Source organism: Epinephelus lanceolatus, chromosome 3 (genome assembly GCF_041903045.1).
Source record: "Epinephelus lanceolatus isolate andai-2023 chromosome 3, ASM4190304v1, whole genome shotgun sequence".
NCBI classification, from domain to species: domain Eukaryota; kingdom Metazoa; phylum Chordata; class Actinopteri; order Perciformes; family Serranidae; genus Epinephelus; species Epinephelus lanceolatus.
The window spans coordinates 17,549,168-17,566,230 of NC_135736.1; the positions used below are offsets into that span (position 1 = coordinate 17,549,168).

At 39.7% G+C, this 17,063-nt stretch overlaps 1 protein-coding gene across 2 annotated transcripts in view; it reads right to left on the reverse strand.

Moving 5' to 3' along the window:
- Positions 1–16,771, reverse strand: part of rbm20 (RNA binding motif protein 20) — a 66,062-nt gene extending 49,291 nt beyond the window's left edge. Inside the window, exon 1 of one of the 2 annotated variants that reach the window (XR_013490552.1) lies at positions 16,252–16,771. Coding sequence is in view for 1 of the 2 variants with exons in the window: in XM_033625394.2 (XP_033481285.2) it covers positions 16,252–16,373 (122 nt within the window). In the remaining variant the exon portion in view is untranslated. The remainder of the gene's footprint in view (positions 1–16,251) is intronic. The other variant, XM_033625394.2, reaches the window with a different exon arrangement.
- Between the last annotated feature and the right edge of the window lie 292 nt (positions 16,772–17,063).

The following is a 17,063-nucleotide window of genomic DNA, read 5'->3' on the forward strand; positions in this document are numbered from 1 at the left end:
TTTACCAACTTTTTCCAGCTAAACTTTCTCCAGCTAAATTCAGACAAGACTGAAGTCATCGTATTTGGTCCACAGAAACAAAGAGAAAGCGTCAGCAGTCACCTCCAGTCTCTCTCTCTAAAACCTACAAATCAGGTTAGAAATCTCAGGGTAATAATGGACTCAGACTTGAACTTTAACAGCCACATCAAATCAATAACATCAGCAGCTTTTTACCATCTAAAAAACATTGCCAAAATCAAAGGTATAGTGTCTAAACCTGACTTGGAGAGATTTATCCATGCATTTGTCTCTAGTAGGTTAGACTACAGTAATGGCCTGCTCACTGGCCTCTCCAAACGGGCCGTGTGCTCTACAAATAAAGTTGCCTTGCCTTACCATCTGTTTATGAAAACACATTGGTTCTGCCTGCATAGTTCCTACGTCTTGGTGCATATCTACAAACTGATAGCCCTGGGTTAGGGTTAATATGAGTGAGGCCACATATAGTGTATTTTGAACAACAAGCCATGGACTGTTTAAAATCAGTCCACGAACCTTGATTGGCCCCTGGGTGGGACTTTGGACATGCCTGACCAAACATGTACAACAAAGCAGTATAAAGGCAGCTTTGTCCCAGCAGCCATCACTCAGGTGAATGAGTCGCAGCAACATTGCAAAGATGCTACAGAAGCAACACTTTATTTATTGTATTTTAGTGGTTTAGTGATTTCTGAAGCCTTGATCAACTTTATCATGTACTTTTATCAGGTCTGTCTATTGTCTGCATTGTCTGTGTGTTAAATGTGTGCATGCCTGCAAAACAAATCTACCTATGGGATACAAATAAAGTAACCTGAACCCTAACTCCTCCAAATCGAAGGCCATATGCTGCTATACCTTCAATATGTACCCATATAACATTGTTGAAAATCCCAACTTTGGATGGATGAAATTGACCTGGGTCACAGGGGCTTAGCTAACATGTCATAGCACTTTTTATTACTTCAGAGTTTATCTATTATAGTGATTTGACAGTGGATCAACTTAAGTATAGCATTGCTCTGATGAAAATGTGACTTGGTGACCTTTATGAGTTTGCCAAAACTGCTTTTTAAGAAGTTGCGAAATTGCTGGGGATAAAACTGTTAACCTTGTGGCCAGATTATACTACTCGGGTCAAATACCAATGTTTTATCACCATCACTCTTGGACCGCATAGTCCCTTGACTTATAAGTCAGCCTGCCACATATAACTTGCTTAACTAAAGCAAGCAAGCAAACAAACAAAACCAAAACCAGAATAAAAATTCTGCTTACTGTTAGATGTGTATCATCCATCTGTCAATGGTGGATATGCAATTCAGTGTGAGAGGAAGGCACACAGTTTTGTCACTGACTTGCGTCCAAGTTCTTAGCACACACAGCATCACACTGTCACTGCATCAAACATCTTAACACTTGACAAAGTTATGAGTAGGATTGACATCATATTAACCATCTGATGCAGCTAAAGTCCAGCTGACATTTTTCCCTATGGGAAGGTAATTAAAAGCTTTGTGACCTAACAAACACATAAACATCTCCCTGGTCTGAAGCACTGCCACTCCCTAACTCTTGATGTCAGGACAGATGTATCATATTCCACTAACTTATCATTTATCTGGTGATTATGAACAATTATAGTGAGCTAATTATCGCCCCCTGCTTCCCTTCTGCCAGCCCGGTATCCCCTCTCTTCGGGGCCGAGAGGCTGAGCCTGGCATTTCTGCTATACATAGCCAGCCCGGCTGATGGGATGGGGGGCCACTCGCCCATCCTCAGGCTGACGGTGACAGAATTCAACTTCTAATTCTTTTGATTTATGTAACCAACTAATTTCCATTCCTTAACACGAGTAAGTTAGAGTAAATCCTTAAATTATAACCGACTGAATGTACTCCTGGCGTCATGTGTCTTGTATCTGTTTTCGGTCTGTCTGCCTCCATTCATATTATAAATTCTTGAGCCCTGTCTTTTCCGAAATAAGACGGGACTGTATTTACAGAGATTATCACCACACACTAATGCAAATTCATTGTTAGTAATAGTTTGTGCCAGATTAGTTTACAGTGTAATGCCTCTATAACCGCAACCGCCCACAGACATACAATAGTACACACACACACACACACACACACACACAGTTACGAAAATGAACTATAAAATTACCATAGTGTATTATAAGAATTCTATATGTGTCCTATAAAGTTTTTAGTGTTCTTTAGTTTATACCAGCTATCGTATTACTACAGTTTCTTTCCTGTAGTGCTATTTTATTAGCAGTAGTGGCTCTATAATACTTAAATAATACTATATATCTAGATCTTTGTAGTATTTTTTATTATATTAATATAGTGTTTCTGTAGTTGTTTTTTTTTGAATGCACATATACATTTTTTTTTTACATTCTGTTTGTTTTGGTAAGGGCAAACACAATGCATACACAACACAAACGTACACCCACAAAATGCACTGTCTTCCATATATAAGTGGTTCACTGTTTCATGCCTTTTCTTAGCTAGAAATACCTTTTTGTTTTTATAAAACACTCAACAGTATTTCTAATGTCTTTTCCTGGATATACTATACCTACAAATATATCATTCATTCCCCTACCCAGTTAGATTTAGTTCAGTCCATGTGCTGAGCAGCTGCCTGACAAAAATCTCCTACATAAGCCTACATTAGTCCCATGTTTTACCTGTAAAACCCACATTTTAATGCATTTGTTCATCATTTGTGATGTGAAAACTGATTTTCACACAGTCAGAGAATGAAAAATTGTAGGTCCTGGTCTTAGCTCAGTTATAATATCCTAGCTATTCAGTGCCGGAACTCAGAGAATCACAGCAGCCTACAGAAACAAGTCGCGCTGTCCGGTGACACGCTGCTCTTTATGTCCATTCCCCTTTTCTACCTCCAGCACAGCTAGTTCAGTGGTTAGGTCATTTTGAGAAAAGACCTGGTTTGTGAAGTCTACAGCCTTCCATGCTGTTGCTTCTACATTGCTCTGTGTACAATGGCGCAGCTAAAAAAAAAAACTGCAGTGATTTGACTGACAAAATGTGAGTAGACATGAGGGCTTCTCAACTGATGACTCAAATCATCAAATTTTAGGGTGGAGCTCTAATGAAAATGTTACTTAAATGTATAAAATATATATGAAATGTAAAAGATGAGCATACCAAAGCTTTTTAGTTAAAAACTAGTTTAACTGAATTGTCAAAAATACAGCCCTCTCTCCCCGTTGAGTAAACGCAGATGATTCACGGTAGGCTTTAAAATGAACTGCAAGAAGCACAACACAGTGTCAGCAAACCCTCACATTACAAACAAACATAATTTTGGGGTGGAGGACAGTCAGAGAAAAGGACACACTTAGGCCTGAAGTACTTACTGTGGTGGAGTGGCTATTAGTTTATGTTAATCTCCTTTGAAGGCAAATCTGCCTGTCCGTATGCTTGAATTTGTCATTATTAAGTATATCTTCTGACCCCTTTTGTATGTGTCTGTATGCGTGTGTGTGTGTGTGTGTGTGTGTGTGTGTGTGTGTGTGTGTGTGTGTGTGTGTGTTGCACCTGTGTGCTGCGGAGGTACTGTAAATTTGATTTCCTGTGTTCTGGCCCTGTCACCGCGTGGCAGAAAGCAAAATGCCTTTGGGGTGAGCACACGTGCTACAATCTCCCCTGGCCTCAGCTGTTGGTGCCGGCCTAACAGAGCAGAACAGAGTGGCTGCGTGAGACTTACAAACAGGGGGCGGATTTATGTGTCACTTAGACACCCCCACTCTCCTACTGTTAAACCTGGAGGGCGACAGGCTTTCTATACATTCTCCGAATCTGTAGGGAGGCGGTTCAGTGAACGGGGTGTGATGTGCCATGACCTTGTTGGGTTGACGTAGATGTACTGCAGGAAGATATAACAAAGACATTTTACATTTATTCTGAAAACAAAAGTATAATAATGAAATGAAACCAACTGTAATTTTTGACATTTTGCATACCGCAAATTGGTTCAAACAAAGTGGATCATCTGGGGAATTAAGTGGTAACTTGCTGGAGATGAATATTGTTGACATCAGTTGTTCACTAAAGCATAAATTATACTTTCTGCATCCATGTAGTTGCGAGAGTTCACTGGGGCCAAGTGACATAAATTTTGTCATCTGCATATGCCCATGTTGAACCCCTGTGGGTACAAAATTTGTGACCACACTCAGGAATGTGCACATATAGACCCCAGGTGGTGCTCAGGCACCTGCCCCCTTGACCTCTGACTAGACCACCAACTGCACGCTGTGAGCTGAGACAGACTTTTCCCCTGCTCATTACTGTGCACAACTGTACAATGTGGACTTGTGACATGTGCCAGTAGACACAAAGAAACGTCTCAGCAGGGCACATTTTGGGAACACAGAATTTTTTTTTTCTTGCGTGAACGAAAACTATTTGTGGAGGGAGTTCCCTTTTTTCACTTGAACACCTGCCCTACAAAAGGGCTATGCACGGCACTGACAAGCCCATCATCTGTATATGTGTGGAACGTGTCCTTGTTTGCAGAAAACTTCACAGTGAGGAAGACTCCAGGCTCCAGTAGTGGGCTGTTCTTGTGCTCTCCACGGCAATCAATACTGTCTCTTCATCGCGTTTTTGCAGTGTAAAAAAGTCAATATTGTGCTCAGACAGCAATGAAGCAACAGACTACACATCACCTACACAGGTGAAAGGTTTTTATAGCAGCTCCTTTATGACAGTGGTTTTTGAAAAATGACAAAAAATATCAGTATGGACTTTTGCACACTATCTGAAGTGTCAAAAAAAGAAACTATGTGTGGCATGCAAAGTAGCAGCAACATTTAACTCTCGCTCTTCCCTCCCTTTACGATCTCGAACAAATACCAAAAGCTTCTGATTGACACAAAGAACCAGAGGCCTCCTACTCATGTGAGCCTTGTCAGAAGACAATAGCACAGCTGCGGCAGTACTGGCAAGATCTTAAAACAGCATCTGACTCACTTATGACTCATGATACCAAATAATCATTATTGCTGAACCCACGTACCCCAGCCTACCTACACTACCTAGTACCCACAGTACCTGATCAACAGAATGGGCAGAAAGACAGTTTTTTCTTCTTCCACAAACAGTAGATTCTTCTACATTCTAACCATGAGATAACTGTCATTGGCACCATATTCACAACTCAGTAGTTGAGTGATTTTTGTAAATGCCCACACTAGGAGCAGCACGACAGAGCTTTTTGCTTGACAGAATTGGGTGCAACAACCAAAACAACATGGAAAAAAATCTTGGTCCTTGCTGTGCCCAGGTTTCCCTGCCTTTTGACTCAACATCAAACAGTTACCTTGACCTAAACATAAGCTTAGCTCACAGTCTGGTTTCAACACAGAGTTTGAAAAAATTCCACGTATCCAATATGCGACAACCACAAGAAGGCACTAGTCTGTTGCTGTCTGTCATTTACCCTCCATTGGAATGAATTATTTCTGGTTCTCGTTAAAGAAGCTGTATGCAACATTTACAACATTAATACAGAAGCTTTAACTATTTGCTATGTAAAGGTAAAATGGAGTAATGGCGTCCGAATGAAGTCACGCTCCCTCTGTGTGTGTTGTAATCCAAGCTTCTCTGTTCTTTGTTGGGGTAGCTGATCTGGTCGCATGTGCATGTTAGTGCATGTGAGTCCCAGTGAGTGTTAAGGCCCAGACAAATCAAACTGACTTCAGAGAATTGGTGGCAACAAAGGCCACCTGCTGCCCTGCCTGATGTCGCCGTGTCTCGGCCAAAAAAGTTGCACATGAACACATTGCAAAGAGAGAATTATTTCCTCTCATGCAATAATTCTCCACACCAGCAGATGGTAGTAGTCTGTAATCCTCATTAAAAAAGGGAAACCAGAAGATTGTCTTGATGTTAGTTAGCCAGCTAGTAGATTAACAACAAAATCCAGCACTGAAAGAACAAAGCCAGCGAACAAGAACACAAACCATTACAAAATGTTTCTGCTTAAGAGCTCAGTGGTTAAAGAAAAATAACTTACCTTATGTAACAAGTCTTTTGGTCTCACTCCCTCTTCACTTAAGCCGTTTGTTTACTTTCCTCACTTCCGTTTCTCTTCTCATGCGCTAAACTGAACTACAAATCAGTGATTTCATTCGCTGATGGGCTCGACTGTCACCAACGCAGCAATATATTGAATCAGCCAGAAAAAAAGCTGACAGGGGGCGAGGTAACAAGGGGCAACAGCGCAGGACACACCGCATCGATGGTGTGTCAGGGACTTACACTGGCTACTTAATCCCTACCATTCCAAACTGTGCGCATATGGTGGTTACAACTGATAACGCCGTCCTGACCCACAGAAGGCAGAACAATATCATCGTGCAAGTGCAGCGCCCACATTTGGGTCGATCCCGGTTAACTGTTAGCTCTGTCAGCACTGTTGCTGTTTTTAGCACTGTTCACGCTGTTAGCACTTTTAGCTAGCCACACGGCCAGCAACCTCCATGCTGAGAGCCGTGTGCAAGCAATCCTGGCTCAGACTCCATAGAGAAGCTCTCAATGTTGCATATAGCTCCTTGAGTCCAACAATGTCAGAGATTGTGGATGCTGCATGAGGAATATCTATACCATACGTATGGTTTGGATGTGTTTTAAGATCCTGCCTATGCTTCTGACATTAGTAATACTGGAGTTCAAAGAGGGTGGACCTGCAATAATATATGCACAAAAAATTGATAGGTAAAAGATTATATTGATGTCATTTCCCCTTTTATCTCTTAAAAAGTCTGCCAGCAGAAAGTTATATACAAGTACGACACATTTTTTTTTTTTTTTACTCTTATAGTCTATAAGGAAATTAATAATGGTCGTGGCTGGGGCGTCAGTGGCTTCGACTCCAGCCTGTGGCCCTTTGCTGCATGTCACTCCCTTTATCTCTCCCCCTTTCACACTTGTCTGTCCTCTCAATTAAAGGCTAAAAATGCCCCAAAAAATATCTTTAAAAAAAAAAAAAAAATAACGGTCATGGCTTTCATTGTGTGGCGTATGTAAAATGTAGCCTACAAAATGTTCATATATGCAACTCTAGACACACCACACCCACAAAAAAGCACACACAAAAAAAGTCACTATGCACACACACAGACAACCACACATGATCTTCACTCTCACTTACCGCTAAAATAATTAGCACTTGAATATTTGTCGTATTCTAATATGAGTCTTGCAGCCTGCACCTAGTATGTCCTAAGGGGCAGTGCACTTCATTAGTTTCACATGAACAACCCTTTAAATTTAGATTGTGCTTACGCAGAGACCTTTAAACTCTGCCAGCTCATATATTTAAGTATTAAGGGGTGTGAAGGTAGTGATGAAGAGCTGAACCCCGAGGAGCTGATTGATTGTCTACTGTAGTTTGAGCTAAGGTCAACTCTTGCTTGATGTTCCAGTGAGTCAAAATGTCACAAAGTTAACCAGAGGTCCCCAGAGATGTAACTGGACTTTCTAAGTCCGAGAGTAGATAGAAAGAACATATGTTTACAGTTTATTTACTACCTGAAAATGTCACACCTGCACTGACGAATGATTTCATTTTCATTTTTGCAATAAAGTAAGACTCACTGTGTAAAGATATTCAAGCTATTGGCTAATTGGAGCCCTGCGGCAACAAAACTGTATAATTCTGATTGGTGTAATTTTGTCGCAGACATTACAAACATCACATCAAAGCTTTTCACTGTACTAAAATTGTCCAAGCTGAAATTTTTCCTGCGTCACATCAGAAGACCATTACACCCCTTGAGTCATCTTACAGCTTCATTTATGGTGACAAACAAAACCACGAAACTGTGATGATTTCAGGATTAACTGGTTTTATCCCACTCGAGCCTGTCCAAGCTATGTGCAAATCTCATTGGTAAATATATACAGATGGAAATATTTGACAACACTCTTTCCTCATTGCTATCTTTTAATGTTGATACAGTGCATAAAGACATTTAAGCCTCTTTAACTCTGTCCACTCCCATTGTTCCAGACAGTTAGCCCTGTTAAGTCTACCAACTCATCGCCTGTAAACCCCTCTCCACAAGGACATATTAATACTGTATGCTGCAGGATGAGTACCACAGACAAAAATCTAGAGTACTGGTAGATAATTGGTGCACAGTGGTAGGTTGGTATACATGCAAATATAGCAAACCAACCGAAACCAACCAACCAACCAGAAGACTTACAGCCATTTTAAAGGAGCTTTATCCTCAATTCAGAGTGTACAAATTGCTTGGCATGATTCTCAACATGAAGGTGGCTGACCTGGCAGCTAAAATCTAATGGTGCTAATTCCAAAAACAGCGCTAGACAGCAGCAACAGTGCTGGCAAAGCTAACAGTGTTAAACGTGGGGCGCCACAGAGTGGGTGCTAGCGTTAACTGCCGTAGGAGTGCAGTGCAAAGCCTACCCGGTCAAATTCTGAAGTCACTTAATATTGGCACTTGAGCAAGGACTTCCATGTAAGACATCAATGAAAAAAGCCGTCCTTTCACACCGGCATGATTCATGGCTGGACACCATCAGTCAGTAAGTTTACATGCAGCTTGAGAAAATCGAATTATTGGCTTAGTCTGACTGAAACCGGACTTTTAAATGCATGTTAACAGCTTAGTCCAACTGAAACTGATCTATCCACAGCTCGACTAACACACCAAGATAATTTGATTGAAAATTGAACTATTGCTGCATGTATCCACTTAGTCCGACTGGAGTCAGACTCAGCATTCTGTGCATGCACCACTTCTTCTTTCACAGGCTTTCACCCGGAAGAAGAAGGAGATGACGTAGCAGCAGTGCAGTAACTCCCAGTAAAACAAACAAACAGTCACCATGGTGACCGAGAAGCAGAAGACGCACTTTTGGACGGACAAGGAAATTACATGTATGCTCCGACAGCTAAAGGAGCTAAACATTTTGAAATTTATGGATGGTAAGAAAATGCGAAACGCAGATTTATTCAAAAAAGTTTCTGAACAAGAACCGGAACTAGTTCGATACGCACTATCACACTTAAAAAGGACACAGCACCGCCTATCGAGGCGGAGTCAGACGTACTTGATCAGAAATTCAATTTTCTCTTCTGCATATATGCTCAAGACGAGAAGTCTAACTTGACTGATTAGCTGAGCTATGAGCTTAGCTCGACTACTGCTTGCATGTAAACGTGGGTCGCACAATCACCAGCCTTCACCTAAGAGGCCTGTGTTCGCTTCCAGTGTGAATGTAGAGTCAAACCCCGTTATTTTTTTTGTCAACCTAACCATGTGATTTTGTTGCCTTAACCTACCCATGTGTGTGTGCTGGCTAACGTAACCACGTGCATTTGTTGTTGAAGGACAAAAAAGGCTGAACTTGACACGGTGTCCCAGAGCGTCAACAACAGACGCACCCAGGCTACCTTGCACGTTATATGTCCACGACCAAGTCATCATACCAGACAAAGTCGGAATGAGAATGTGTTGGCAAAGCACTGGCAATGAGATAGCCAGCTAACCACACATGCATTTGCACCGAACTGGTCTACACCAACAACCCACAAAGAAGCTCAGATTACATCCCACACAGAGGGAGCATGACTTCATTCTGTGCCCAGGATGCCATTACTCTCTATCTTTACAAAGCATATAGTATTTTGCTGCTATATATATATATATATATATATATATAAGATATTACATCTAGTCTATGGGGCAGTGAGGATTTTATGTTAATATCACAAACATACTCCTCATGAAAATTATATATATATATATATATATATATATATATATATATATACATATGTATATATATATATATATATATATATATATATATACATATATATATATATATATATATATATATATATATGTATGTGTATATATATATATATATATATATATATAGCTAAAATATCTATGTAATAATGAACCTTCTCTTGCATTTCCTCACACCATTTGAGGGGTGACTCCACAAATCCTGTGTATGATGGTGTTTTTTTATGAACATATTTTACAGACTGTATGCTAAAGTGATCTTGCAACATGCATTTAATAGTTGTGACAATAGAAACATGATGTGAATTGATTCAAATTCAACAGGTACAAGAGCTTTACATCATTAAAATCATAAGAGCAACCCTCCCCAAATAAACCACTACAAGTTTGTTAGAGAGCCACATTACAAGTTTATGTCTTTTCTGTTGTGCTTTCTTCACAATGAATTTTACACAGACAGGTTTATTTTGGGCAAATAAGACAAGCTCACTCTTTCTGAATCGAAGGGAAGGGGATATTCTTCTTTTCATGGCACAATGTTGTGGTTTAGGCTGGTACCATGGATAGTATCATTACAGACTGCTCTTAGCCTTGACGTATGTCACCACGAAATAAGAAGCCAACATGGCTCTGGTAACTATGAGGTCTCAAAGGCCCCTGCCCGGTGCCATGCAACTGTCAGCCATTTAACATCAAGATTAGCCACAGTTGCTGCCACGTGTCAACACAGCAATGAACACATGCTTAAGGTGGTGGTGGGGGAGGGAGATGGAAGTAAGACTACAGGAGGTGACACAATAAATATACAAATCCTGATATTACATCTAGTCTATGGGGCAGTGAGGATTTTATGTTAATATCACAAACATCCTCCTCATGAAAATTCAACCCATTCACCAGACTTAACCTTGGCATTGTACGTTTCTGCAAATTATGGATATGTTATATTTGTATGTTATGTAGTGTAAATGTTGAAACTTTACATATCATCACATAGTTATGTTTAGGTACAAAAACCACTGGGTTGATGGCACAATCCCTGCTGGAAAAAGAGCTATGTCTCTGTAAAATGACAACCGCTTTTGGTGGCACTATCTAACAGGAACAGCAGTTTGTGGCACTATCCCTAATTAGAAACGATGGTACATTATGGTACAATGTCTTGGTAAAAAAAACAGCCACTATGTTAAAATATCCCAGGTGGAAAAACAGTGATGACTCACTAAAAAACAACCACATTTGGTTGTGGAAAAGACACTGAAAACGTCGCAATGACTCACTAAAACACAACCACTTTTGCTGTTTGTTGGTTTGAAACAGTGGTTTAAAGTGGTCTGCAGCTTGGCAGGCATCTCACTTATAGGTACCACACCATCCCCTCCACCTCCAGATGATAATATCAGCTCATATTCTATGCCTATTTAGAAACACTGATATGCAACGTACGAAACATGCAAATGTAACATATTTGTAGTTTGCAGAAATGTACAATGTTACCATTTTCTTCTGGCGACTGGGCTGTATGTTTCAAATTCCATTTAGTGGGAGTGTTAGGGTTATTATTTGTACACTGCCTTCATTTCTGTACAGCCACCTAGCCTCTTTGGGTAAACCATGAACCACCATTGTGTTGCAGGAATCAAAAAAGAATGTTGTCCCTCTCTGAAACAACAAAACAATCACTGCCTTTAATTTGCTCAGCCTTGTTCAAACAGATTCCATAGATTTCAAAGGAGTCCCTTAGTGTCACAGAGCTGTAAAGCCTGCTCCCTAATCAGTCGCCACATCTAAGTCCAGACAACCATTTGGGCAGAGCCACATGAGGTGCAGGAAAGCTCACCAGATTAGCTCTTGTTAATGACCTTCTGTGGTATAGGACTGACACCCTCACTTAACCAGCCAGGTTAAGTCACCTATGGAGATTTGTTCTAATATTCTGAAATAGTTAATCACATACAGAGTGAGACAGACAGAGATAGATGGGCAGATGGATAGATCACAGATCAGTTACAGAACAAAAACAACAAATAAACCCACATAAAAATCACACCTCCTGATGCAGGCAGAAAAATTGTCTTTGATTATAACAAACGTAAAGGTACAAGATTCAACTGAAAAATATTATTATTGTAGAACAGAATAACACAAAATGAACTGCAACAATGCCACCACGGTATTTGTTTTCAGTCAGCCATGGCTATATACATTTAATTACGTAAAAAGTAATAAATAACTTTGTATTTTGAAAATGAAATTCTTTGTTTTGTGACATGGGCATTACTTAATCATTATTTATCTGCTCTTATGCTGTTGAAGTTGGCATACGACACTGTAGAGTCTAGCAGTTTTTACGACTACCCACAAAAAAAAGGGCAACATAACATCTAAAGGATTTATTTTATGGTGCTTGACAGCAAATGGCTCTCTTTACAATCTTGAATGTCAGAAAGGCAACATAACAACATTTGGTGCCTCCAGGTTATGTTGTGAAATGTAGCTGTAGCTTTGCTGGCACCACAGCTCGAGAAAAAAACCCCGTAACACAAAGCGCGACCCCCAATAAAGCCGAATAAATGACAGAAAAGCACAACTGAGCGGGATTTACCTTTCCTGTGGCATTTTCACACATCAGTGTGTTGATGAAGAGCTGCAGGGGACTGTGGTACAAGGTAACATTTGCTTAGACAACTTTCCCTTCTGTGACATGCTGCCAGAGTGATATAGAGCCAGCAGGTGGGAAACAGCGGTAAGATGAGGAAAGTGAAATAGGAAAAACAGAGAAGGGACGAATGTTAAGACAATACCTAATCTCTCTGACCACAAATCATCACTGAGCACTCATCACCAAACCAAAAGAAAATCAAGACTATAACTCTAACCACTTTGATCTATGAGTCCGATCATTACTCATCATGCCATTTGTCTCTGACTAGTTTTTAGATCTTACTTGCGCGGGCACTACATAATAATACCAGTGGACTGACTTCTGACGACACAAGGCTTATGTTTCGTTTTTTTTGTCTATCTTTTTGTCCATCTAACATTCACACAGTGATTTATGTTCTGAACAGTCACAGAAGACACGGATATGCTAAAGCGATGGCAGATGCATCAGTCCTTCCATAGGAGGGGTACATACATTACCTTTTTAGATCATTGGAGTTTAACATTTAAGGACTACAGGAGGAGTTCTGCCTAAAAGTGACAATCTTGTTTTTCCCTGGCCTTATATTATCTGCATTTTCACCTGAGTAATGTGATATTTTAAAAAGTACTGAAAAGTTAATTTATTTACTCTTGTCTGACTGCATTGGAGGCATATGATAATGTTGGAGTAGTCCTGATACAACAAACTATTTTTAGCCAACACGACAAGTTTATAAATCTTAAATTCTGCTTTATAGTATGGATTTCTACTTTACTGCAAGTTACTTTCTCAGATTATATGCACAAAGAAACGACTGTAACCAACACCTTGGTTTTAATATTGGACGGCCTGTTCAGAGACCGACCAACAAGGGACAGGTTTTTATATCGCTTAAGCACAGAACCAAATAACTTAAGACCACAACTTTTATCCTGTAACCGTATCACTGTAAAGACTCCGACAGGTGTTAAGACCGTGACTATGATTACATCAAAACTCAGACTGTGAACAAATAACAAGGTCCTTTTTATTCCATTAAAAAGGGATGTTTAAAGAGGATTCAAGAAAGTATGAAGAGTTAAGGTGTCAATGTGTTAAAAGATAAATATATAGAAAGCTTGTCCCTGCATGGAAACTAATGTTGGACTTTTTAAAGTGCAATGTAACTACTACAACTTACCAAATTGGTTTGGTTATTTATCAGTTTCATTTACTATAATCTTACTATTTGAATCTGTATTTCTATAATTATTACAACTTTCAGTTCATTTTGTTGTTGTCTGTTTGTTTGTTAGTTTTGTGGCATTGCCTTTTTCTACCAGCAACACCTGGTGCACCCTCAGTTGTCCGAGATGGGGGATCTCTCCTTAAGCAGCCTAGGCCACAGTTTCTCCCTTTTTTTATCACTAGGTTTTGTTAAAAAGTTTTGCTTAGAATGCTCGGGATGGGCTAGAAACCATTGTTAGGTGGGCCTAATAATATTGGGCAATAAACTTGACTTTAAAAAGTGAATAAATAAATTTAAAATTACAATTTAATGAACATTAGGATAATTAAATATTGTTTAATTTTTTTGCATGAAGCCTACCTGCATTTGTAATCCATGAATTTTGGAATTTGATATTTTCCAGTACTTGTTTAGCAGCTAACAAGGACTGGAAAATCTTGAAAACAAGAGGGGTCAAGGAATGGAGGGTGTCATATGCTGTAAAGATTGTAAAGCCCCTTGCGCCAAATGTGTGATCTGTGATACTGGACTATACAAATAAATTTGACTTGATTTATCTCAACTATACTGTAAGTCTTAAGTAAGCAATGTAAGGCTAATTAATTAAGTTCAGTATAGCTGATCAACTGCAGTATACGCTATAATAGTACAGAAACTACAGTGAAATAGAAACAGACAGTGTCTTCAATTACACAATATAAACATGTAACCTGTGACTTATAGCAGTTGTGTATTAACAGACCATTAAATAAAAATATTACTGATTGACTAACACAAAATCTTAGAAAACCCTGCAGGATGTCAGGTGGGGCAGCACATCCTTAATTAGTTGATGATCTAAAATAAGCAGCAGATGGAAAATCCATGTACGGATGGCTATAACCTATTGCTTAGCAAGTAATCTACTAACATGTTGCCACAACAACACATTCACACCAAGTACACACTCGCAATTTGCTTGAATTCATTATTACTCCTGGTTCCATGACAATTATCTGACAGATTAAGCTACTTTTTGCAGATTTCAGTATACGATAGTGACTATACCGCACAGTAAGTCTTAGCTGGTGACAATCTGATATTCTCTTTAAATCAAATCCTATAACTGTTTGCTAATGTGGACGGGAATACTAAACAATTAAAAAAAAAAAAGAAAGAAACATTCAGTCCTCAGCTGCGACAAGTGTCTTAAAATCTCACCCGGTGCTGAAATACAGCTATATTGCGAGGCTGACAGACTAAATGTAGGACCTTGACATGATTTCACAGCAAAGGCGCTGTGACGTAAATCACTTCACCAGCTGTATTTTTGTTTAAAGACATTATGTCGTAATTACCTAATTAAACACACTTAAGAAATTGCCCAAATCTAAAAGTGTTATAGACAAGATGAGGTATGTTCAACATAAATGTGGTGGTTTTACGTATGCAGTAAATAGTGAAAAACCTATTTTGGATAATAAGAGTTGGAAATTAGCTTCTTAGTCCACCTGCTGCTGCGGCTGGTGGATTCCAAAGTCTATCAGTCACTCAGTAGATTACCATAGTTGTTTTTGGCTGGTGAGTGACTTCAATATTCTACAAGCATTTGGCTGGTGGCTGGTGCTAATTTTCCCCAACAGAAACTAATTTGTATTGATAACCACATTCACTAAAAATGTTGCCTGTGTTTAACTAAGCTTTACAGATTCAATTTTGTATATTGTTGTATTTTGAGAAAATAATATTTATTCCCCAGTGGTAAAGATGTCGATTTAGGACAGATAAAAAGCATTAAGTGGTTCAGTTAATTGTATTAAAAAATAAAATAAAATCCTAATGTGATTACTGTTAGAAAATATATGTGCTTGTGACATTTCTGTATTCGTACAGCTTTTAAAACACAGTCATGGTAATTATCTTTTATTCTCCTTGACGTACACAGTGAATGTAAGATAATATTCAACTTTGCAACTTGTCACAAATGATGACCAAGATTTGATTCGGTAGAAGATAAAGTTAAGAACATGATTTGTTTTACTAATAATTTCTAGCCAATTAACATTTAATGTTTACATAAAACCTAGCTACAATTTTCAGGTACTTAAAACAATGAACAAGTAGTGTATAGTTAGTGTATAGCACAAATTACTGCAAAATACTGTCTCTCGCCTTTATGGAAGAGCACTTACTAAACATCTGTACATTATGTACAACTTAAAATTAATTTTAACAACATAATAGTATAAAGGAGATGTCAACATACTTAGTTTTGAGAAGTACTCCAGATAATAGTTTTATTGACATATAATTCAGACCAGACACACAGCGGGAGATTTCATGCGGGCGGACATTCCAGCACATATATAATTCATCTTCGAGAAATACTTCCCACCAGCACAGCTACTTTACGCTGTATTCATGAATGCCACCATCCAAATCCTTGTGGAACGAATGAATTTTTCATACAGCCATGTGAGCACCAGGCATGTGCTTATACTGCATACACCTTCTGAGTTTGTGGCGGACATAACTTTCTCTTACCTCTGCAAGAGTTCACTCGTTGTTTCGGGGGGGTATCCACCACTTTGTCCTTTTCCCAGCATTTTTGTATGGCCTCTCTTGACACTCACAGTGCTACTTGTCCGATCCCCAGCGTGCTGCATGGCAAAACAAACTCCCTAGCACCACCTGCAGCTTTAACACCCTTAGCCTCCCCCCTCAAAAATAACTACCACTGTCCAAAGACAGCAAATCCTGATGAGTCAACCTTCTCTAGCCTGCTCTGTTTTTCCCTCCACTTAGTGCATGGACAGATGACAGAAAGGCCAGCAGGAAGGAAAAGACCGGCTGCTGAGCACTTCAGCAGGGGCTCTTCTACTCAGCTACTCCTGATTGACAGCAGCAAGGACAGCAAAGCGCTCTTTAGCCTCTTCTTTCCAACTCTTTTTCCCTACAAACTACGCAATGTGCGCTAAATGCCTTTTCTTCACTTCCCCTCTTCTCCCAAGTGTCAAAAAATGGGGAAATCAGATCAGAGCCTCCTCAAAGGGAAACAGGAGGTTGACTGGGTGAAGTTAAAGAGGGAATAACAGAAGAGGTGGGCTCAGGGGACGGCAGAAGGGGGGTGAGTCAAAAGGGACCAACTGGGAGTCCCTGCCCGGGGCAGCTCCACGCAGCACAACAACAGGGACAAGAAAGTCCCTCCTGCCACAACTGATTATCACCTCCACAGTGTCATACAAACACACATCCACAGACAGACACACCCTTGCATAGTCTGGGCAATGAAGGGATGCACTGGGGTTCTGGGAATGCAATCAGTCACTCAGTAGGTGTCGGGATCAATTTAGCTG